The following is a 24,756-nucleotide window of genomic DNA, read 5'->3' as shown; positions in this document are numbered from 1 at the left end:
ATACATTTTACATACGTATTAAAACTTTCGCTGTCCTAACATGAGACAGATAATCTCTAAAAAATAATCGATCTCCTCCCTGTTCTGCATAATTACTCTGCTCAGTCAGAAACAACCAATAAGAGCTAGCAGTAATCAGCTAGCCGCCATGCTAACAGGAAGTTTTCATTCAGTAACTCTGGATTGTTTATTGTAATGGATCCTGTTTTTGCCTTTGAATGTTAAGTTTTATACTTGAATTTTTTGGTAATTTTGAGAGGTTTTATTTTGGCTCTTTGCATTATTTAGCCTCTTCAGAGCCTCCATATGTTATCAGTCTGTTAAAGATAATATTACCGATAGCAGGAAAATTTGCACAATGCCTGTTTTGTTTAGTTTTCTTCTTGGAAAAAGTTATTAAAAACAAGTTTTTGTCTAAATTAAGGTGAATTTATGTTTCCTTTTTCCACATAATGTAACCGGTAGTGTTTATGATAAAATAATAATAATTATGTGATCGGTATCGGTGATCAACTTCATGGGTGATCGGTATCGGCAGGAAAAAACCGGATCGGCACATCTCTAGTTGAAACGACTGACTGTAGGGATATGACCCTGAAGAATAAAAATAAATGTGTTCAGTTTAACACACTTAAGCTGCAGGCAGCAGGATCAGGTTGAGGATGATGATGATTTTTCACTGCTTGTTTCATTCAGTTGTGATGATAATATCACAGCTTTAAACCAGTTTCATCCATATGAGATGGAGACGGTTTGTTTTTATGCATCTTCTTCCTTTGGAGATAATTCATCACATTAAATTACATTTTCTGTCTCAGATCTGTCTCCTTCTGTATTTTACAGATTTTGTTTTAGCTCCAAGTCCATTAATATCACCCAAAAATCCAGTTATCAATTATGTTGATCTTCTATGAAGTGCAAAATCACTTCAAGTCCTGTTTATTTAATAACGCTGAGATAAAATGATACCTGTGAAGTATCAGTGAATCTCTTGACCCTGGATTGAAGGTTGATGAACGAACGTGATTCTTTCAGCTGAATGAATATTTCGTAGCGATCAGCAGCAACTCGGCAGACGTGGCTTTTCTCAAACGCCGCTCATTATGGATTTCCTGCCTTTCATTGAATAAAAATGGACAATAAATTCACTTTATTGGTTATTCACACCAGTATTCACCAATTACCAAAGAGTAGGGACGGATATGGAAAACTAAAAGTGCTAAAATAAAAACTAAATGCAGTTTAAACACCAAATAAAGAGACTCTCACCTTTCTGAAGTAAAATCAGACTCTCTTGTTCTACGTTGGTTAATTAATAATGATTATTTTATTTATCGACCAAAAATATGTGGTAAGATTTTGCATTTTTTTGTAGACTGTTTACCAAATAAGATTTATATTTATGAAAATCACATATTAATGTCACTTCACAATTATTGCTAAAATCCCAACAAAAACATCTGTTGAAGTTTATTTTTGTTAAAATCCAAAATAAAAGGTGGAAAATATCAGTTATACTTTCAAAGCCTCTTCATGAGAGTCGATGTTTTTAAATCATGAAGTTCAGCTGCAGGTTTCATTTTCTTGCTGTGCATCAGCAGCAGCTGCTCTTCTAAATGCACTTTAATTCAAATACTTGACTCTGTTGTGATTTATAAAACATAAATGAAATGATGAAACAAACGAAATGCACTTTCTTTTTCTTTCTCCTCTGTTTCTCCAACACTGAAGCGAAGGGCTGTTATTTATTTAGCAGCTCAGGATTCTGCTTTGAAAATGTTCTCCTGTTTGTGTTTAAGGTGTGAAGGAAAGGAGGAATGTTTCATCTTTTCAAACACGCAGAGCTTCTCATTTCAGCTGTAGAAGATAAGGATTTACGCTAAGCTGAAATTCATTTCAGAGCCGTTTGACTGCTAATTGTTGGGAATATTGGCTTTTTATCCGATGTCAGGGAAGTTCTAAACATGCTGCAGCTTCATTTCTAAGCAGGTTGAGTTTGTTGTAGGTTTGGTTTAAGCAGAAGGTTGTTGCTGCAACGCACTGCGAGCATCTATCCATTACATATTAATGTTTCTCTCTGGCTTTTTTAGTGTTCATAACTTAAAGCACAGCAATAATGTGCAGCTCTATTTGTGCTTTTTTTCATCTCCTCTGTGTAAAGAGATGAACTTGGCCTTTTATGTATAGAAAGGCCAGTAAATCAGGACTTTATAAACATAAAAGGCCTGAGTTACTGTATTGATTTAGTTTTTTTTTTGTGACTTTCTAATATTTACGCACAAACATCCTGTGAAAACTGAAAAAGTTTTCTTTAGAGAACATTTTACAGTTTGTTTGAAATAACAAAGAGCTTTAATTTTCTCCAGTAGTCATTTATTGGGCATAGAGCCACAAACTAAGCGTCTGCTTCATTTGTTTGTTACAGAATTACATTTTCAGCAGTGAAGCTGCAATATGTGTTAATATCAGACAGATAATCTGTGAAAAGACCAATCTCCTCCATCTTTTCCCTGAACTGCTATTACTGTCTGAAGAAAAGCACCAAAAACAGCCAATCAGGTTGATTGACATCTTATTGATGTCAATCATTCGTGTGAACGCGCTGCTAAATATGCTAATGACGGGGAAACAACTCACTCAACTCTGTATCCAGCATTTATGACAGGCTATGCTAGCTGCAGCATAGCACAGAGCAAGGGGCATGATTGACAGCACTAAGATCCGCCTCCTGGCTCTGATTGGTTGTTGTAGTTCGTACTGGGAGCACTGGGAGAAGTCAAAGAAGCTCCGTTTTTTTTCACAGATTATCTGTCTAATATGAAACTGTCAGGACATGGTGACTGTTTCAACAAATATGTACAAAAAAATATATATTTTTAAAGTTAAATACTGCAGCTTTGAGAGGACACGGCTGCACTGAATCTGAAGCTTTTGCCATTTGTGTGACGGACAGAGTTTCAGATTCACCCCAGTAGGAGTTTGTCAGTCGGCCTCTCTGGGTAAAGGTTTGACTGAAGCCCAACGTGTCAGAGAATCTCAGTGGACTTTTGTCTGCAGCGTTTCGGTGACATGCAAGGCCGTCCTGTTTGAGTCTTTTCAGTTTTTCAGTAGTTGTTAATATTTAATGAGTGGATTGCAGTTGGTGGAGTGATTTACAGAGGATCATTTGGTTTCCTTGCGTCTCGATGCTGGTGGTTGTAAAGAATCACAATGAGTTCATTGTGATTTTAGCTGCGTTTCACTGTGATTGTGCTGCTGACACTCAGAAATCCTGGAGACGACATGAGTCTGCAGGCGGGAGATAAATGATGCTGAGACGGAAACGCCTTCTGAACACACATTTCCATAAGACTGCAAGCAGAGTAAACTCATTCAACAATAATAATCGGTTTACATTGTCATTACCTGGCAATATGTTGAAAGCAACATTGTTGTTGTTGTGTTTCTTACAATGCACAGCAGCACTTCTGCGTTATACGTCTGTCCTTGCCTTTTCTCTGACATGACAGTTCCAGCGCTCTGCAGGGACGCTGCAGAATACAACAACAACGTATTAAATCAGTTCTCTGGATTTAAATATTCATGTTTTCGGAGCATGAACAGATTCCTACATTTGCATACTGTACAGAATCAACAAAATGAAGGGCTGCAGGACTTTATGTGGCTGAATTAGCTTTGAAGCCCTCATTGGTTTTAAATTGGTTTTATGGCAACTTGTGAGTGAGTTAATTGATGCCAGACACCTTGAGATGCGGCTGTATTTTGCAAAACTGCAGTAGAAACACTTTTTCACATCATATGAGTCACATCATCAACAACAGGATGTTACTACTGACAGAAACCACAAAGAAGACAACAGAAAGTGCTTCGATGGCGTGGCATGTTTTTTAATGAGCAAACTTATGCACATGTGATTTTAAATCCCTTTTTGTTTTTTAAAATGGAAACACCAACATTGCAAAATTTATTTTTCAAGATTAGCGGAATATCAAAGTTTTGCAAATATTTGTAATGGAAATGTAGCAGGACACCGAAGGACTGGAGTTTGATGTGAGATCAGTTCAAAGTTCTTTTTTAAAAATCAGAATTTGCTTTTTTATTGTTTATGCTTACAAACGAGGCATTTTTGTAGATATAAAAGGCAAAGTTTTCTGAAAACATTCATTCTGCTCATTAGTGTATGTATTTAGTGCAGAACTAGCTGTAATGGCAACAAACGGCAACATGTGGGAGTTTCTACTGGAAGCACATCGACTTCAGGATTTGGCAGAAAGCTCTAAGTATGATTAATCACATGGAAATTAGACCAAATTCCTTTAATTTGAGCTCTAAGGAGTTTCTCTCATAAGAAATGAAGCCAAGTGACAGACGGACGTCTGAAATGATCCACTTTCATACATGATAAGTGAAACAACATTAAGTATGGAAACATTTTGACATGCATACCTGCTTTTTGTCACCAGACACATGGGCCTGCAGGACTGGCACACACACACATTTAGTTATTTTGTTAATGTGACGTGGAAGCGTCTGTGTTAAAGTGAACACAAACTGGCTCAGCTCCTGTAGAGGGAGGAGGAGGAGAGGAGGCTCTGCAGATCAGGGACCGAGGGAGGAGATAAAAGTCACTTCATTCTGTCGGTGACTTGCAAAACACCAAAAGGGTTTGGACACAAGAATGGAGAAAGAAGTCGCCAAGCAGGCATTACGGGGCCACAGGTTTCACCGTCTGACATAAAAATGTGGTTCAACAGTTACTGTAAGTGTTGATATAAATGTGTAAGAAGGCTCTCACCATCACAGCAGCGCTTCTCTACGCCGTCTATCGATGCCACTTACAGTCACTCGTGTTGTAGTTCTGCTGCTTCCTGCTGGCTAGTTTGAAGGAGCCGAGTGAAGGAGGCATGTGGAATCAAACCCAGGATGACCACATTAACAACTACACCAGTGGTCCCCAAGCTACGGCCCGCGGGCCGGATCTGGCCCGCCGCCACATTTGGTCCGGCCCCCTAAACAATACCAGAGAGCATCCAGATTTTTTTTCATATATTGTATTTTCCGGTTTATATGTGGATTTTTCTTCAACCACCAGGGGGCTCTGTAGCAGGAAGTGTGTCCTGTAAACTGTGGGTGTTTTATTTTGCATGGCGCATTGCTGCCATCTGTTGGACTTTTAGGGAACTGCTTGACTTTTATGTTATTTAATCAGTGCGGTTGTTTGCTAGCGGTAGAGCGGATGAACATGTGTTTGTTATGAACGCCGCATTCCAGGTTTCCCTCAATGGAATATATACTAGTCAGTCCCAGTGACCGTTTCACTAACGGTTTTTGCCCATGTGCTTTCTGGGTAAGAATCAATCAAAAAACGCCTCTCCCCATCCCCCGGTCAACAATTTCCGGCAGTGCAGGTCATAAACGTGTAACATTTTTTCTGTTACAAACTGACTCCGGCCCCCAACCAGAGAAGGGAAACGTTATGTGGCCTTACAGGAAAAAGTTTGGGGACCCCTGAACTAGAGTCTCAAATTTAAGGTTGGATTTTTAAAATGAATTATTCAGAGCGAGATTACATTATTGCAATAAAACATTAAAGATTCTTTCCACATCGTTGCCTTCAGTCCCTGCCTGCGTACGGCGCTGTGTTGTTGTCATTAACATTTTGCTGTAAGCATCACCAAGGCCTGTTTTAACAAACGCCTGATGTTTCAGGATCGCCTGCAGACATGACACTGGTTCCACCACATCACTTAGATTTAATGAGTCCCACATCCAGTTTGTACATTATTTCACTTAAAAGCGGGCCCCTCGTATTTCCGCTCTAAATAAGAAACATGGCTGGTTTCTTATTGCAGGAAATCTGCAGGCTGCAGGTAGCCATCACTGAGCATGTCTGCTCCACTGTGCCTCTAATGACGCCCAGGTTTCTGATCTCCACCAGCGCTTGTTGGGTAACAAGGCGATAATTACAGACAGATGGAAAGCTGCTGAAAAACCAATAAAAACAACGTCTGACGGTGTCGCGGAGACGTTTCCACACTGGAAACTGATTCTTCTGTGGATCAACCGTTGAATCAGCACATCTGCTTTTCCACTCTCCTATATTTTATTCATATTGGACTGGGGCGGTGTTTTTGTTAGACATTTTGCTGTGTGTAGATCTAATCAATTAATTTAGCGATTAATCAATAAAAAAATGGAGCATTCTACAGCTTTTACAATCTTTTCTTAACAGAACTACATTAAGATTTGCAAAGAAATGATTCAATTTCTTTTTTTATGAAATAAAATAAACATTTTATTGCCTTAAGCGTATTTACACAGCATTGCTTTTGTAAATTTGAACCAGTGAAGCTGAAACTATCCAAACATATTTACAGACCAAGGTGAGTTTATCTTAAACGTAAATGGTATTTTTTAATGGTTTTGGCTTAATTACTGCTCTAAATATGTTGGGGTTTTTTCACCAAATGGCCTCTTTTTTGAGTTTGTACTTCAGTTAATAATTAATTACAAAATTTAGCTGACAATTATCTCAGTAATCGATTAATGTTGATTAATTATGATTAATCTTATTGTCATCCCTAGTGTAGATTCATAGTTAACGATATAAAAATCAGATTGTGAATGTATTTCTTGTTAAATAAAAGCAGTCATGCTGCTTTTATTAACATAATACACATAATTTTTTTTTCTTCCCCTCTTTGAACTGCGTTTTTTTGGTTCTGCTCACTCAAAGCGACCCGTTCTGTTCCAGGCTGGGATGATCCGAACCGACTCGGATGAGTATTTTATCGAGCCGCTGGAGAAAGGCACTCAGGAGCTGGAGGACCAGGGCCGGGTCCATGTGGTGTACCGCCGGTCGGCGCTGCTGCAGGCCCCCTCTGACAGCTCACCGGACTACCAGCTGCAAGGTAGGAGGCCGACTGACAGAAACACGGCTCGCAGGATGGACTGACGTCAACTGGTGCTTCGGGATTACACAGGCCTCATCTGTTTTCTTAAAGTGGGAGCGATAACTGCCAACACATTTCTCAAGACAAGATATGGAGCTAAAGCAAAAACATCAAAGACAAGAAACAGATTCCCTCAGTAGGAGTGGATCACCGCGCACACTGCAACCTCGAACATCCCTGTTTTTATTGGGATGGAAAACATATCATAAGCATTTCATGTTGGTCAATACGGATAATTATTGATTAGTTTTTTGTTTTAAATATCTAAAATGCTGCCAATCTGGTTTCCTGATCTTTTGCTAGGTAACCAAAGAGCGAGTGAGTTGCTAGGTAACCAAAGAGCGAGGGAGTTGCTAGGTAACCAAAGAGCGAGAGAGTTGCTAGGTAACCAAAGAGCGAGAGAGTTGCTAGGTAACCAAAGAGCGAGTGAGTTGCTAGGTAACCAAAGAGCGAGTGAGTTGCTAAGTAACCAAAGAGCGAGTGAGTTGCTAAGTAACCAAAGAGCGAGTGAGTTGCTAGGTAACCAAAGAGCGAGTGAGTTGCTAAGTAACCAAAGAGCGAGTGAGTTGCTAGGTAACCAAAGAGCGAGTGAGTTGCTAGGTAACCAAAGAGCAAGTGAGTTGCTAGGTAACCAAAGAGCAAGGGAGTTGCTAGGTAACCAAAGAGCGAGGGAGTTGCTAGGTAACCAAAGAGCGAGGGAGTTGCTATGTAACCAAAGAGCGAGGGAGTTGCTAGGTAACCAAAGNAGAGCGAGGGAGTTGCTAGGTAACCAAAGGGCGAGTGAGTTGCTAGGTAACCAAAGGGCGAGTGAGTTGCTAGGTAACCAAAGAGCGAGTGAGTTAGTTGATATATCCAACCTTAGCTGGTCATGAGAGTTTGAGCGGCTGAAGTCTCTCCTCTGCCTTCATTTCCCAGAATGCTGTGCGGTTCTGGATTGGAGTTCAGCAAAATTATTGAACATTCCATCAGTCAGATGTATTATCTGTTGATACTGATCATGTGTCTATTGTGATATCTATTGTTGTTGATTTATTGTCCAGTGGTAGACGTATGACGTATGGTGGAGGCAGCATGATGCTGCGGGCCGGCTTTTTTATTAAAATGGAAAGGGAAATGATCTGAGCCGAATAAAGGGTGAACAGAGTTAAATACTAATCATTTATGGAAGAAAACTTGTTAGATTGGGTTTCAGTGGAGTGGATTAAAAAAAAAGCATTTTTATCTGTAAGTGCGGTCCAGTCAAAGCCCAGAGGTTAATCCAATTTGATTTAGAAACTCTGGAAAGACTTTGAAGATTGCATGTGTTCAGTCTTTGACTTTGTAAAATTGGCAGAGACCTGCCACAAAAACTTGTTTATAAATCGTAAAAAACATAAAATCCATGTTTCATATTCTTCTGTTTTAGTTTTTCGCGACTTTGTGTTGATATCAGGGCATAAAATGAACTGAACTTTGTAGTTTTGATTATACTTCTTAACAATAAGAGCAGCATTGTAACTTATAGTCACAGCCATTCATTTACCTAAAAAAGAGGTTGGAAACATTTTTCATCATCACTTTTATTGTTATTGCAATAAAAATATTGACAAAAACTTTAACTTCATGACACACACCCCTATGATCACAGTTATCTATCAACATATTGGGAGAATCTCTGTTTTTCAGATCAGTGGATCTCAGGCTGTAGCGACCCCTGGTGGTGGCAACGTCATACAACTTTCTCTTTGTTTGCAGTAAAAGAAGAAAAGAGCAATCATTGTTTCGTTAGAGGGACAAATACTAAAACTAAATCTTTTCTCACGAATCCCGATAATGTTCAACCAAGGAATAGAACTGTAGCACAGCAAATGATACAGGAAGTTAGAAAAGTAGTTAAAATGTATTATTTCTGGTCATTTTGATGTTATTCAGTAAGACGAATATTCAACGAAGAGTTGACTCTGTCGCTCACCAACCTGCTGCGTTGTTCATCTATTAATGTGACTCCATGCCGTCCGCCTCCATCTTCATTCACATACAGAACCAGTAAACTGGGTTTTATGATGGTATCGCATGCAGGATGTGAGTAAACATGTGTTCAGTAATCATGAATACACAACAGCAGGCATCCTGAGTCTTAATGTTTGACTTTCTTCACTTCCATTAAATGTTAAATGTAGAACCGTTTGTCCTGATTACTTTTAGGGAAACGATTTCCTTCACTTTGTGCGTCCAGAATTCTATTTTTCATTTTACCATACAACAACAAATGAACTGTAAACCCAGTGGAAAGTTTATTTACCTCTGAGTTTTCAGTCATTTTAGGTAGAAATTACAACATAGAGAAATAATGACAGAAACATGATCTGCTACAGTTGATGTCCGATGCTTTATGGAAACCTGCAATAATTCAACTAAATCAACAAATGTTCTTCTTTTTGTATTTTTATTGGACTTTATTTGAAAAGACACACACCAAACATGAAGAGTTAGTACTCAGTTAGCGTAAAAAAACTAATAAACGATTTCTGCTTTTGGGACAACTAACTTCCATACGAGTCTGTTCAAACTAGCCTTTCAATTAGCCACATGCTAACCAACATTTGGTTTTCTGATGTGAAACAACAGAAATCCTTATTTAGGGAAGTTGTGCACAAAGTAAATAATCTATCTTTCATTTACAGACTAATACTGCCAATAGCGCTCTGCATCATTAGCCACTCGCTGTGTGTTTCATGTTAGCATGTTTTTAGCTTCTTTTTAACAATATGAAGCTGACATGCTGCTGCAGCGCACAGGAGCTCAGCCCCATTATTTATCCCAGCAGGAAGGAGATCACCGTCTGATCTGATCACTTTTCTTAACCTGCCTCTGGGAGCTGAATGAAGGCGCACAAAGGAAAACATGTTCAAAACCCAAACGGCGTACGCTTCCTTCTAAGTGAAAATGGAGGAGCAGTAGATTAAAGGGTTAACGTGGTGTGTGATTGATGCTGTGGGAGATTATCGCCGTTAGGCGCCGCCGCCGCCATGGCTGTGGGATTCTTTCCCCGCTCCCTCCTGGGATGTTTTAGTGTTGATTGGATTTCTTACCTTTCGCCGGCTCAGTTCCTGCAGGAGGATTGTTGGATTGATTTTATGGCTCTCCTGTTGGCAAAGACACCAGATCTGTAATTCATCCTTTTCCTTATCATCTGCTGCTGTGATCCTGAAGCTAAACGCACAAACTGACCTCAAGAAAACATTTTTAATCCACCGCAACCCAAAGGTGGATGAATGGAAACGAATATAATGAACACATATCTCTACGTTTAGCAAGTTTGGGTAAAGATCATTTTGGGAGTCAGCAGTAGAGATGCTGCACTTTGACTCTCCTTTGCTTAGCAACAGCAGCTGAGCTGCTACTACAAATGTTCAAAAAACATCGATATTCTGCTAACGTAAAAAACCCCACAGATTTGGAGTTGCTGGATTCCCATTACATAAGAACAAATAAGTTTGTTCAGGTGATAAGTCATTAAAAACATGCAGCACTGGTTGTTTATGTGCAGAAAAGATTTTCAAAATTAGCTAAATTTGATACAGCAGGAAAACCACCTGAAATTAGCGCAAAACGTTTTATAGAAAAACATGACAGTTTTTGAAAACTGAGAAGCTGCCGTATTTTCTGCACTATAAGGCGCACCGGATTATAAGGTGCACCTTCAATGAATGGCCTATTTGAAAACTTTTTTCATATATAAGGCGCATAGAATAGACGCTACAGTAGAGGCTGGAGTTACGTTATGCATCCACTAGATGGAGCTGCTCTAAAGGGAATGTCAACAAAACAGGTCGGCGAGGAGAGCCTTCTGGGCCGGGGCGAGGCCGGACGATGGTCACCCGTCTCCGTTCGCGCACAGCATGTTGGTGGAGAACGTGGTGCTAAGGTGACCTGCAGATGACCTGATTATCATGTTGGTAGGTAGATAGGTCAGTCAAACTTTATTAACAAACCAGCGTTCTGACAACTATCCCAGCATGCACCACGTGCTTCTTCTTCTACGGGGGAAAATGAAGTCGGTGACTGTTTACCGTAGCTGCTAGACCTGTTGTGGCTCAATATTGGTCCATATATAAGGTGCACCGGATTATAAGGCGCACTGTCGGCTTTTGAGGAAATTGAAGGTTTTTAGGTGCCTTATAGTGTGGAAAATACGGTAAATTGTTTTTGTAATTGCAATTTGTGCAATTATATGATAAATGGAAACACAGCTAATGTTCACACTAAGCTGTTTTCTCATATTCACTGACACAGATAGTTTAATTTTTAGTGGGGTTTTGCGTTTATTCTGAGTAAATTGTTCTTTTTTAAGCTAGAGAGCAAATCAGGAAGCTAGCAGACTGTTTCCTACCATCGTTCTGGATGCTGAGGAGCCTTGTGTGCGGTCAGGATGCTGTGTTTGTTTTGGCATCTTCACTTCCTGTTGTGAGGCATCAGGGTCAGGCTGGGAGCTGCTGGGCCACTCAGCAGCAGAGCGGCTTCCAGGTCACCACAAGCAGAACCGTTTCCTGAAAAAGCAGCTAAAGTTTCTTCATTTTACCTTCAAAACACTGGCTCAACAAAACAATTAATGAAATTTAATTGTGTTCATGGTGTCTCATTGTTTCTGTTGAAGCCCAGATGTGATGAATTTAAGTGGAAGCATCTCATCATAGACCCAGAACTGGAGTCATGTTCCTGAAATTAGATATTTTTTAATTTGATTAGTTGGACGACACACTTTTCAACCATTTGTTGGGATTTTGTTAAAATATGTTCAGAACAATTATCCTTGTGGCTATAAACAGTTAATCAATTAAGATGCGTTTGATCATTTCCATTCTGATTATTAATAAGGTCCATTTTGTTTACAGCGACTTCACAACCCATTTCATTTTGTCAGATCCCAGTTATTTCTGTGACCATTGTGGGTTTTTCTTTCTTTTATCACCAAATGGCACCAACTTTGAGTGCGTTTGGTTGCGAGCTTTTAAATGAGAGGATTACTGTCACTCATTCATTCTCTTCTCCGCAGTGCAGGGACAGATGGGACATTTGCTTCACGCACGTTTCTCTGTCATAAATCAAGGAAATATACATCCAGCCACTTGCTTTACTAGCATTTAATCTGGACATTCAGCCATTCTTCTTGGTACAATTGATGCAGTTCAATCAAACCAACTGGTTTTCCGGCACACATCCAGTTTTAAACGCAGTTCTCAAACTTTTAACTCTGCTGCGGTTGGAGTCCTTTCATTAGCTTGATGCTAGCTTGTTGTATTCACTATAAAACCTGTTTGTTTGTCTTAAACTCCCAGGCATGAGCCAGGAAACCAGCAGATTAAATAAACATAGCCAATTCTACTAATGCAATTATTATGACATCCATCTTTATACTGTATGAAAACTTGTGACCAGTTTCTGTTTGGTAGTTCTCGAACCAAAGCTTCTCCAGTTTCCGAACATCTGGTTGTGTTTTCCCTGCTTGTGTTGCAGCTGAACGAATCATTTCTGCTTTGAAACTTCTGGTTATGAGGAAAGCTGGGATGTTTTTGTTTGCGTTTCTCAGAGCAAACCCCATCGTCTGTTTTTATTGTTAATTGGAAGCAGTTATTGGTTCGACGTCAGAAACCTGCAGCAGGATCTGAGCTGCACGTCGGAGTTCAGTTCCTCCTCTGATCAAAGCCAAAAGAACAGAGAACTTAAAAAACTCAGTAGATTTTAGCCTTTTGATCTGATTTAATCTCTGTACCTGGTCAGTGTTTCACCTCAACACCGAAGCCTTCTCTGCTGCTTTGACTGAGTTTTGATCAAGACGGTTGGATTTACTGTATTTTGTTTCAATCAGTGTCAAGAATCTGTCAGAATCAAATATAAACTACAAATTTATTGTTTTTCCTGTTGAATGACTTCTAAGAAACCAGTTAAGATTAATGATCTTTAACCAGAATAGTTAATCAGGGATTATTAATACATTATTTACATGATTTTATTTGTAAATGAGCAAAATTAGAATTTCATACACCAAAATTTGACACCAAAGATTGTTTCTTTGGTGTCAAATCTCAGACTCAGAGGTAAGAGTATTGTTTTTATGTACAATGGATTCCTCTCGCAATGACTTATGGGTAAATTTTTAAGCACTAATCTGCACAAAAATATTAATTGTTCTCTAAGAACAGAAACACTTCCTGCTGTGTTTTGATCAGATTTGTCTCTCCATCCATCTGAGTCGGAGCTGAAGAGCAGTGTTGTGTTTAGCTTCGTTACCTTGCAGCTACAAGGTTCCTGGTTTGAATCCCAGCTCTTGTTGTTCCTGCACAGGTAGTCAGGTTTCCTCCTGCGCTACAAGAACTCTGCATTCACACCAGCGCCGTTCAGTTCACTGTAATCAAACTCGAGTTATCTAGAAAGTCTGGTTCGTTTGGTCAGATGTGAATCCTTAATCAGACCAACAACTTGAACTCTGGTCACCTGCAAACCTTAAATGCAGACCGGAAACCGCTCCAGGAGCAGGAAGTAGACTTCAGCACAGGGCATTTTGGGTAAATACGACTAAAACAAACACGTGGAAGAAATGACTTGTTGTATTTTACCAACAACAAAAGAGAAATCCTGCAGCGGCTAAAATCTGATGCTACTCTGTTTTTCTTTACATTTGGTGAAGAAGGAATTTGCGGTCAGTGTCTTCAGTGGTTTTTGTGTCATTTCCTTCCATGGTTCTTGGTGCAGCGCCCCCTCAGGCGAGGAGGGGAACAGATTTTTTTTAAAGGGTTTAGATCGTTTGAGTGCAGTGACAAAGAGAAACATCCATCCATCGTCTTTACACCCTCGTCCCTTAATGGGGTCAGGAGGTGCTGTTGCCTCTCCAGCTCACGTTCTGGGTGAGAGGCGGGGTCACCTGGACAGGTCGCAAGTCTGTCAGGGCAACACAGAGACACACAGAGACACACAACCATGCACACACACACTCACACCTAGGGGCAATTTAGAGAGGCCAATTAACCTGACAGTCATGTTTTTGGACTGTGGGAGGAAACCGGAGTACCTGGAGAAAACCCACCATGCACAGGGAGAACATGTAAACTCCATGCAGAAAGCAGGGGGCCTGGAATCGAACCCAGAACCTTTGTGCTGCAAGGCAACAGCTCTACCAACTGCGCCACTGTGCAGCCCCAAAGAGAAACATAGCAGCTAAAAATGTAACAAATGTTGCAGTTTACTGGACCATCATGATGCAAAAACCTCTAAAGTTGACTTAGGTGTGAATATATGTGTGTGTGTCTCCATGATTTAGCCTGGCTAGATGTAAAACATGCATGTAAAACGTGGGAGAAGTCATTGTTCAGTTGTTTCGAAAAGCTTTAGTCTGAAGACTTGGACATTAAAATAAAATTCAAGCTCAGCTGTCGGCCAACATTTAGACACTGGCCACATCTTATAGATCCAGTCAGTGTTGAAGCGTTTTGTGCCGTTTGAAAATAATCAAGTCGATGATGTGATTTATTAGTGTGGACGGAGCATTAAATCAAAAATAAATATCAGTTTTTTTACTTCATTTCACAGCCTCAGGACATTATTCTGGCTAAACAGACGTCAGAAAGTGAAAAACTGAGAGCCCAAAGTTAAAACAGCCTGAAAACTTTGGGCCGCAGCGTGGAAAGCTGGATCCTCTCATTCTGAGATGTGACCTCAGCTGTGGGAACCGCGCCTCTAGCAGGTCACACCAGAGAAACTTTACCTCCTGTTTATGCAACAGGAATCTAAGCAAATAATTCCCCAGATCGCTCCTTTATTTTGGCCGTTTCTCCTCTGAAGCGTGTAGAAACGAGATTCTGCAGACACTCCTGGAAGGAAAAACATTTTTGTTTTCCTATAAAACACATTTCTGTAGCAGAGGTGCCAAAGAAAGCAGATGCAAGCATGAAGGATTACACTGCTGAGGTGATGATAATCATCCCAAACATTGTTTCTTTGCAAGCTGTCAGAGATCAACGGTTTGATTCTTTGGAGAGATTTATATCTGAAGGGACTGCCACTGATATTTAATAGTGTTTATTTTTAGATTTTAAGTTTCTGCTGCATCTGTTTCAAATTCCTTGTTGTACAGCAAATGTTTGAACTGTATAGCTGCCCTTTGTGGTCACAAACTGTAATATTTTATTCACCAGATGCAGGTAAATATTTATTGGATTTGATAGATAATGTTAATATTTAAGCAGACGTGTTTTTAAAGTTCTTTTTATGTGACCCTGTAGAGTCTACAGGCGGGCCACGTTCACCCCCAGGCCTTCAGTTTGACACCAGTGTCTTAAGGTGTAGGAAATATTTCAGGCAAGCAGGAAAAACTTCGTTTTTAGAAACTTTATTGTGTCTAAATTAGCTATTTACAGAAGAAAACTTTTTTTCTTGTTGGTGTATTTAATTAATCAAGAATACAGGAAAGAAGTGAAGAGTAAAATGTTACAGGAATGTGATTCACTTCCTAAATTCTCCCGTTTCTTTTCATCGAAGGGAAATGAGTGATTCCCACCTCAATATGAACATCTGCACCATGAACTCCATTCTGTGTCCAGATCTTTGTGTCATTTGTTCTGTTCCTGTGGAGCCGCTCAGCGTTTCCTCTCTGACTCTGCAGCGTGTTCAGAGTTTAAAAGCATTGAACCAGTTCCTGTGCAAATCCTCTGAGCTGCTGTTTCCAGCAGATTCAGACACCAGGCTCTTTTTTTCCGGAGTCTGGCTGGAGTCGATGCCTGAGAGACGAAGACGGAGAGCGTTGTCTGATGTGTTGGATGCTGGAGGAGATGAGCAGGCAGAGCATGATGGATGAGTCAGAAGTTACACATCTGAAACCTGATCATAAAACACCAGAGCTGCATAACGTCACTGCTTCGATGCTGCGTGTAAGCAGGTTGTTTCCAGTAGTACACACCTAACCAGTGAATCATACTTAAGTACAATTTTCGTGTATCTGTACTTTACTTAAGTAGATTTAATAATGGATACTTTCTACTTTTACTCCACTACATTTTACAGTAAGTATCTGTACTTTCTACTTCACTACATTTCTACAAAACTGTCGCGTTACTCGTTACATCCAAGTCGCATTGAGCTTTTTGTCCGTTAAAATGTGAAGTTCAGGGATTTAAGGTGGCGCCGTAAAATCCAAGCAATAACGTGACTTAGTGTCTGTTGTCACCCATCGGCTCCACCTTTACTCGCTGCGGAGCTCCAGACATGCGCAGTAGTTTCCTCTGAGCGGGAGGAGATGTCTGTCTAATGTCAGTAATATAATAGCTGCATAAATTGATATGGCGACATGTAAAATGAGCAGCGCTTCACAGCGCTTCTGGGATGAAAAACAGTTTGTCACTCATGCGCTGAATTATTGTGTGGAGGTTTTGACTGAGGTGTCGCATTTATGGGACAACGCTGTGACCAAAGTCTGCATTGATATGACATTCAGGAACGATCCGATTCTTCTGGACGGATCTTTACTGATTAAATTTATTTCAGCTCTAAGTATTTAATATCTAGTTTTTCTGGGAATGTGGATCTTTCAGATCAATTTGAGAAGTAATTTTGATAGGTAAAAGTTAATTTTTTTGTGTCACATAGCGGGTGCTGGTCTTGACTCGGTCTTGGTTAGGTGGTCTTGACTACAACTCTGCTACTGACTGCTCGGTTGCCTGTCCTCTCCCACCCACCTTCTTTCCACCCCCTTTCTGTTGGATTTCTTTCAAAATAAAAGCCACTAGTGGCAAAAAAAGTGAAGTTCATGCTATGTTAGGACAGGAGACAAGATGTTTCCGTCCCTGAAATTATGATGCATAGAATCACATATCTAAGTCTAAACTATGTTATAGAGAGTAAACACAACATGCTTTATCTGTTCCATTGTTAATTAAAATGGGACATTTCTGATGTATTAAAATTAAATACGATCGGTTCACTTGATGATATTAGCGATTAGGTAATCCATTCACCAAGTACTTTTACTTTTAATACTTAAGTATTTTTAAAAGCCAGTACTTTTTTTTACTTTTACTTAAGTACAAATGTTAATGTGGTACTTTTACTTGAGTACATTTTTGTCTGTGTATTTGTACTTTTACTTAAGTAAATTTTTTGAGTACTTTCTCCACCACTGCGCCTGACATTCTGGAGGTCGGTTTTAGTGTTTACTGGTTGAATGAAGAGGCCAGTAGGAGCGCGGCGCACTTCCTCCAGAAAGCTGCAAACTCTGCAAGGCCACAGGTAAAATTTCAAACTGATTGTCTTTATTTCCTGAGCTCCACTTAATGAACAGCTTGAGTTCTGAGCCGGATGATAAATGCAAATGAATCCTCAGCAGCAGCTAATGGCTTTTCTTAATCCACACCTGGCTGCGCTGACGGACTCACCGTCGGGGCCGTGAAACTGTTTCGCTCTGAACGTCAGACATGATTCGGCTCGACAAGGAGCTCGTAAAGGAACACATCCCAGTCCGGTTCCTGTTACACCGGGCCGCGCTTTGACTCGGTGTGTCGACAGGAGCAGCAAATTATTTCTATCATTTCAAAACATTCAAGGTTAGCAGGTGTTTTGCTGGATTGGTAGTGAGGATGGCGTCTCTTAGATATAGTGAGCAGGTAGTTGTAACAATGTGACCCCATTAGGGGTGTGCGTGTGTGTGTGTGTGTGTGTGTGTGTGCGTGTGTGTGAGACGCCAGCTTTGAGCTCCTCAGTGAATTGTTAGCATCTCCTGTGTGAGTCTGAACCGGTCCTCCTCTCGGCTCCTCGGTCACGCCTCCACCTGAATCTCTCTGTTTGCATCATAAACCGGCGGATTAAGCAGATATTTTCCAGGTTGCATCACGTCTTCAGAAGTACGAGCCCCGCATGCGCCTGATGAGCTCTTTCCATCTTAAACCTGCTGATAATTAGCCACTCCACACAAAGCCAAGAATGTGGAGGAGGATGGAAAAGACCTTGAGTGTTGTGCAACATCCCGATTAAAAAAAAAAGAAAAAAGCTCAGCTTCCCATCTAATATGCCTTTGAATCATTTATTTGTTTTCCAAAAGTCTTCTGGCAGCTGACTGGTGCATCTTTTTTCTTTCTTTCTTTCTTTCCATCCAGTCTGCAGCAGAAAACCAGATGTTTTGAATTCCTCCTCCTTGTTGCGATCATACATCCATTCTGTCTTTTGCAGACGGCACCGACGCCGTCTGAAGGATGGAGAATGTGATGTTGCAACACTTTTGGTTTTCTTTGCGTGGCTGCAACATCTTTGCATTGTGTAAGAATGTGAACGCTGCAGGAGCAAACAGGCCAGCGGTGGATTCTGTGGTGGATTTTGAGGTTTTGCTGGTTTTGTTTAAACTTTATGCCTGAAAACATTGATGATTGAGGCAAAGCAGATGTTTTAAACGCTGGAAATATGAGTTAAAAGTTGCAAAAACACAAAATCTTCCCAACTTTTCACTGCTCAGCAAGATATGGGAGCTTAATTACTTCGTTTTGATTTATTTTACTTGTAACAAGACATTTTTCCTGCATCTTGCTGAAAAGTTACGTATAAATTAGTTTTGTTTATTTCAAGTGTAACAAGATATTTGGACTGGAAACTAGAAGAAATACTTTGTAACATTTAGCGTTTTTGCAGTGCAGGACTTTTATCAAATCACCACAGTCGTCATGCAACATGAACTTCTCAACATTTTTTACAACCACAGACTTCCATGTTTTTCATTAAGATTTGATGTGACAGATAAACGCAAAGAAACATTTTTTTATGTTATTTTAACCACATATGATTGAATTTACTAACTATGTGACTTCTGAAGGTAACCAGTTGCACTAGGTTTTATTTTGGGGTATCAGAATAGAAATAGCTGGAAACTAATGCACTTTGCAAAGTTCAGACACTATAAATTGAGTTTGTCTTATTTGCAACATCCCACAAGCAAAAAACTATGGTGGCCCAGAAGCGTCATGAAAATGCAAAAACCACAACGGGAGTTGAGCTAACGTCGGTTTCAGCATGAAATGCTTTTCACCAACAAAGCAGTTCCAAGTGCTTCACATAACAGAGACAAATCATGGATGAGTTGCTCCAGATCTTACTGAAACTTTAGATCTTTAATCCCAGAAATGTTCTTCAGGTGACAGAAGACCAACTTTACAGCTGACTGTATGCGACTCTGAAGGTTCAGCTCTGAGTCCAGCTGTGCTGATTCTTTTCGCATATCTTTGTTATTGAATTTCTTTTTGCATTTTCATCCTTTACCTTCTGGGCCACCGTAGGAAACAGTGGGTCCATGGAAACACAGCCAGGTGTTTCTGTCTCCCCAGTGAAAAGCTCGAACTGAATCACTGAAGAAACCCTGAAATCTTGGGTGCAGGTCTGAGTTTGTTTGGGTATTTTTTCCTGCTCTGCTCGTTGTCAGGAGCTCGACCTTGAGTTGCATAACGGCAGCAGCTAGACGCTCTGCAGGCAGGTCCGTTTCCTCAGTACATCGTATTCCCATCCAGAACCAGCACAGTCTGAATTATTATTAAGATTCGTTATGTTTGGCCATGATGGAGAACTAAACACAAAATGAACACAAATAATAATTTAAGAGAGAAGCTCTGCATCCACACTCAACCACAGAGAATAGAAATCCATCTGCCATCTCTTTCTCTTTGGTGTTTCAGAATCATGACCTCTGACCTTAACAAAGTGAGGCATGCAGTGCTGAGATGTTGCTCTGGTCATTATGTGGCCTCCTGGATGAATCATCCAGCTGGTTTTGGACTCATTTCTTCTCCGTGAAGGTTCTCCACTCTTCCATTTCCACTGTGATTTACTGGAGTGTGAGAGCTTTGGAAATGACTCTAACATTTTCCAGACTGATGGATGTTTGTGACTTTCTCATCTGTTCTTGAAGCTCGATAGGTGCCTGGTTGCTTTTTGAAATATTGCTACTTTCTTGATTTGATCAGAAAAGCTCTATAAAAGGCTCTTGTTTGTCTTTTTGTCCGGTCTGGAAGTAATCGGGTCTGGATTTGCCGAGTGAAATTCAACCAAAAAAATTGTGGCAAATCGTAGTTGTTGGATTCACTCCTCCCGTTCCACTAGGGGGCTCTATAGTTGTTTTGTATTGGTACGTGGATTAATGTGTAGAAGAAGGAAACAAACGGCGGACCAGTAGTAGGTTGCCTAGCAACCACACTAACAAGCCGAACCTGCCATAAATTCACATCTTACCAATGTTCATGAGTGTTGCCCAATGTGGTGAGTTATATATTAACGCTGTAAGGCTATGTTTAAGTTTGTGTCCTTTTGAATATCTCAATATTAAGTATTGACGTTTTTGTTTGTCTTTTTTTAAAATTTTTTTTAAACGTTATTTACAGTTTAACCGGCATGTCCGCGTAAAGCACTCGGCAATAAAAAGAACAGTTACAACATCAACGGCTACCTTATGTTCTTCGTAACAATAGTTAATGCAGGAATTAGCAATGGGGGGCAATTCCACACATGGGCAGCCGGTTTCCCTTAACTGTCTGGTTTTAAGTGTGGCTAAAAAGCTAAACTTTACAGAGCTTTACGTGCTAATAAGAACATCAGATAAACTGATAATTCTGTAATATTATGTCTGCATATCCGGTTTGTTTACTAAAAGCATTGGAAACTGCTCCTCATCGCCTCCTCATCAAGGAAGCGATGAAGACGCTCCACCACACCTTTAAGTTTCTATTTTAACCCTTGTAGGCCAAGGTCTAAATGGCCGTCCCAGTCTCTCTTCTCAGTGCGTCAGCGCTCGCTACGAAGCCATGCAGCGATCGCTAGCAAAACTACTACTAACACTACACACACCACAAACTCTAAATAACATACTTACTGTGTAAAAAACCTATAGAAACACTCTTAGGAAAATCCACAGCATCAATTCTCCCTAGTCTCTTGCCGTATCCAAATCCCCCCCTCCCCCCCCCTTGTTTGTCCCCACGTGTCTCCGTTCTACCTAGCAACAGACCGTCAACACATTTTCATTGGTTGTGTCGAAATGTGGTACAGTTAGACCCCCACACAGTAAGGCGGAAATGATCGATCATATTCCTGGCTTTATTTTCAAGTAAATAACCACAAAACCAATATAAAAACACCACTTTTATAAAGTTTGAAGTCCGTGCTGTCCCCCAGAGGTGAAATGAACACTCGGTATGCCGTCTGTGTTATTACGAAGCCTTATAAATGTGTCACGTGCTTGCCCGCTCCACAACGGGCTTCGTCCCGGTAGGGTTAAGAGTCTGGCATCATGGACTCTGCGTAGGTTTGCTAACTGCTAACGCAGAAACAAACAGGACAGAAAACATCCTGTGTGTAGGTGGAAACAGACTCCATTCATAAACGTCCACCTCCCTCCATCTCTGGCAGCCATTATTCACTCTACGCTTTTATATCAGTTCTTTATCAGCTGTTTTTGGGAGGGGAAGCAGTTCAGCGATGACATTGGGTTGTTTGTTCTTGGACAGAAAAAAAAACCCCCACAGAAAATATATTGAACTTCCTGAGAGGAAATACAGTAAAGTTTTCTTCCAGAAAGCGGGTTTTGGGTTCTCGGTATGAATGGAGCCTAAGTTTCGCTGCATGTTGTAGGCCAGCGACCCAAACAAGGCCCGGCGTTGTCCGCCGCGTTTCTGCCACTTCTGACCGGCCTCAGGCTCCTGGCTCAACAACAGATGAGCAGGAAGAGAAGCCATTCAAATGTAAACAGCCTGCATTAAAGAGAGCCTTTAAAAGTCACATTTTATTTAATAATGTGGCAAATTGTTAGCATTTTATTCTGGCAACGCTTAAGATGTTTAAAGGGGCTTAAAACAAAATGCTGACCGTGACAGAAGCTGAAAAACAGTCCAGCGGACATCAGGGTTGTCCGTCTGTTTAGTTTTTTTTCTGTTAAAAATTGTAAACAAACTGTTTTGTTCATTTATCTCGTCGGCCATGTTTGTTGTGTCTCAGGTTTGATCTCGATCTGAATGTGTTTATGGGACCAAACCTGTTACTTCTGTCATATTTTTTAGCATAATTTGTGAAATCTTTCACATTTTGAAAACCAGCTATCATCATTTACATTCATTAAAAGCAGAGTTGGGTAGTAACTGGTTACTTTTACTCAATTACATTTACTTCAGTAACTTTTTTTGGGGAAAAAAACAACTATTAGGAATATTTTTACTACGCTGTGCTTGTTACTTTTACTTGAGTAATTTTATTATATTTCTTCTCTTTAGTAACATTTATAGGTTCTCTGCCCAGTTCTGATTAAACATGCTTTTTGAATTTACTCATGTTGTCTTTATCTGAATGACGCAGGTGCAAGAAAAAGAACCCAAATATTAAGGTTTCCTGTTGCTTTATTCACTAAACCAGTCGCTAAATTCACCTTCGTTTTTTTCCTGAGGTGTTGAAGTGAAGAGCCTCACCAACAGCGTAAACGTTGCAGGTTAGACGCGGACAGCTCTTCCTCAGGTGATCACGAGTAAAAGAAGATAATTTATTTATTAAAACGGAGGCTGTGCGCAGAGGTTGACAATATTTCACGTCTTCTGTAAAGTTTTAGCCTGAATTAAAGAGCCAGAAGTCTGACAGGATCGTCGTCACGCAGCCGCGCGCTTTCTAATGTTTTTAACGTTCTCACATCATTTTTAGATTAAAGTTTGAATTAACTTCGACTGACAGGAAACAAAATTTCATGTTTTAAATGATTTTCTTCATCAGATGGAGCAAAAAAATAAAAAACTTTTAAAATTCAACCAGTTTGAAAAAGAGATTTGAGATTTTTCTTAAAGGGATTCATGAAGTAAAGGAGAAAGTGATCATCTGCTTTATTTTTATGTTTTATATAAGATTTATCTTCAAGCACATCAGTTTAAGTTTGATCAAACACAAAAATCCACATTTCTGAGAATCTCTGACAATTTAATATGTACAGAACAGGGTTACGACCACTGAAAGAAAAAAAAGAAACGAGACTCTTTTCCTCAGAAATCTCCCTTTACCCTTCAGAGATTAAAGTCACAGTTTGGAAGGAAAAATGTCAGAATTAAAAAATTAAATCAAGAACCACTGAAGGAAACGACATGAAAACCTCTGAAGGAGACTCTTAATTCTTCATGAAACTTAAACAAAGACGACGTGGCGTCAGAAAACRCAAGCYATTTSTCCTGTCAGAGCCTTTATTTTGGCTGCATTTACCCAGAATGCCCTGCACTGTAGTCCACTTCCTGCTTTTGGAGCGATCTCTAGTCCAGTTGCGTTCACATAAGCATTCAAACCGGACCAGAGTTCACTTCAACCGAACCGAACCGAGGTTTGCCATTTTTCAYGCTTCCCCAAATAAACCGGACTTCSYAGTCCRACAAACCAGAGTTTGATTCAAGCGGACTAAACGGGACTGGTGTGAATGCACCCAAAGTGTTTTCAGTCTGACACCAATGAAAAGGTTCACCTTCAATCCAGACAGTGACTCCAAACATTCAGCCAGAGCTACAGCAGGACACGTCAGGTCAGGTTTATGATCCAGTCTAGACATTTATTCAGCTCAAATTATCTGACAAGAATAAAATACTGCTGCTTATATTTAAACCTGAGCAAAGTGGATTTATCCTGCTTCATGTCTGTGATTGCAGCTAAAGTCAGTTTGACAAAGTGCTGACTGAGTGCAGATGATCCCCATGCAGTACAGGTTTTCATTTTTAACAGGAGAAAAATGATAAATTATGTAAAACTTTTTGTTGKTCTGACATATCCATCCATTTTCTTACACCCTTGTCCCTCAGTGGGGTCAGGAGGTGCTGCTGCCTCTCCAGCTAGCATACCGGGCGAGAGGCGGGGTCACAGGTCACCAGTCTGTCGCAGGGCAACACAGAGACACACAACCATGCACACACACTCTCACACCTAGGGGCAATTTGGAGAGGCCAGTTAACCTGACAGTCATGTTTTTGGACTGTGGGAGGAAACAGGAGTACCCGGAGAAAACCCACCATGCACAGGGAGAACATGGAGACTCCATGCAGAAAGACCGGGTCCGGGAATCGAACCCAGAACCTTCTTGCTGCAAGGCAACAGCTCTAACAACTGCGCCACTGTGCAGCCCTCTGGTAACTCAAAACAAATAAATTAATTTGTTGCATTTAACAAACATATAAAGAACTGACAAAGTTAACTAAATGTGTGCTCTGCAAATAGTTAACTAAAAACACAGGCTAATGAAAATAATTTTCAAAAATAAAAATCTAAACTATTCACTAATTAAAGTCTAAATTAATGTTAAGGATGAACAAAACAAACAGTCACCATTCAGGTCTGTGTGACAGTAGGGTCAGCGGTCACACAAGGGTTAATTTCAACCATTCCTGAATCTTAAATTGTATTTATTATATATTTTTAAAGATGTAGCATCTACAAACTATTTCTCTGCTCATGGATTCATGGTGTTTTACTTATTTACCACAATTTAATCAGGCATTAATTTAGCACTCATTAAACCTTCCTTAATTATTTTAATATGAATATGAAAAATTTCTCCTGAAGTGGCATTGAGTTAAATATTATCTACTAATCAAAAGAATCATATGTGTTTTTTCAACATTTCAGTTTTATCAGTGAACTGATCCATTGATCTGCTTTCAGAAATAATTTCCATATACTGAGATGAATTGTTCTGATTTTACTCCATCCATCCATCCATCCATCCATCCATCCATCCATCCATCCATCCATCCATCCATCCATCCATCCATCCATCCATCCATCCATCCATCCATCC

General features: G+C 40.1%; 1 protein-coding gene across 1 annotated transcript in view; it reads left to right on the top strand.

Moving 5' to 3' along the window:
• Window positions 1-24,756, top strand: part of adamts3 (ADAM metallopeptidase with thrombospondin type 1 motif, 3) — a 206,079-nt gene that overhangs the window by 38,809 nt on the left and 142,514 nt on the right. Inside the window, exon 4 of the mRNA XM_017306899.1 lies at window positions 6,755-6,911. Within this exon, the coding sequence (XP_017162388.1) occupies window positions 6,755-6,911 (157 nt within the window). The remainder of the gene's footprint in view (window positions 1-6,754; window positions 6,912-24,756) is intronic.

The sequence above is a fragment of the Poecilia reticulata genome, linkage group LG9, assembly GCF_000633615.1.
Source record: "Poecilia reticulata strain Guanapo linkage group LG9, Guppy_female_1.0+MT, whole genome shotgun sequence".
Classification (NCBI taxonomy): Eukaryota; Metazoa; Chordata; class Actinopteri; order Cyprinodontiformes; family Poeciliidae; genus Poecilia; species Poecilia reticulata.
This window is presented reverse-complemented; position numbering and strand designations above follow the sequence as displayed.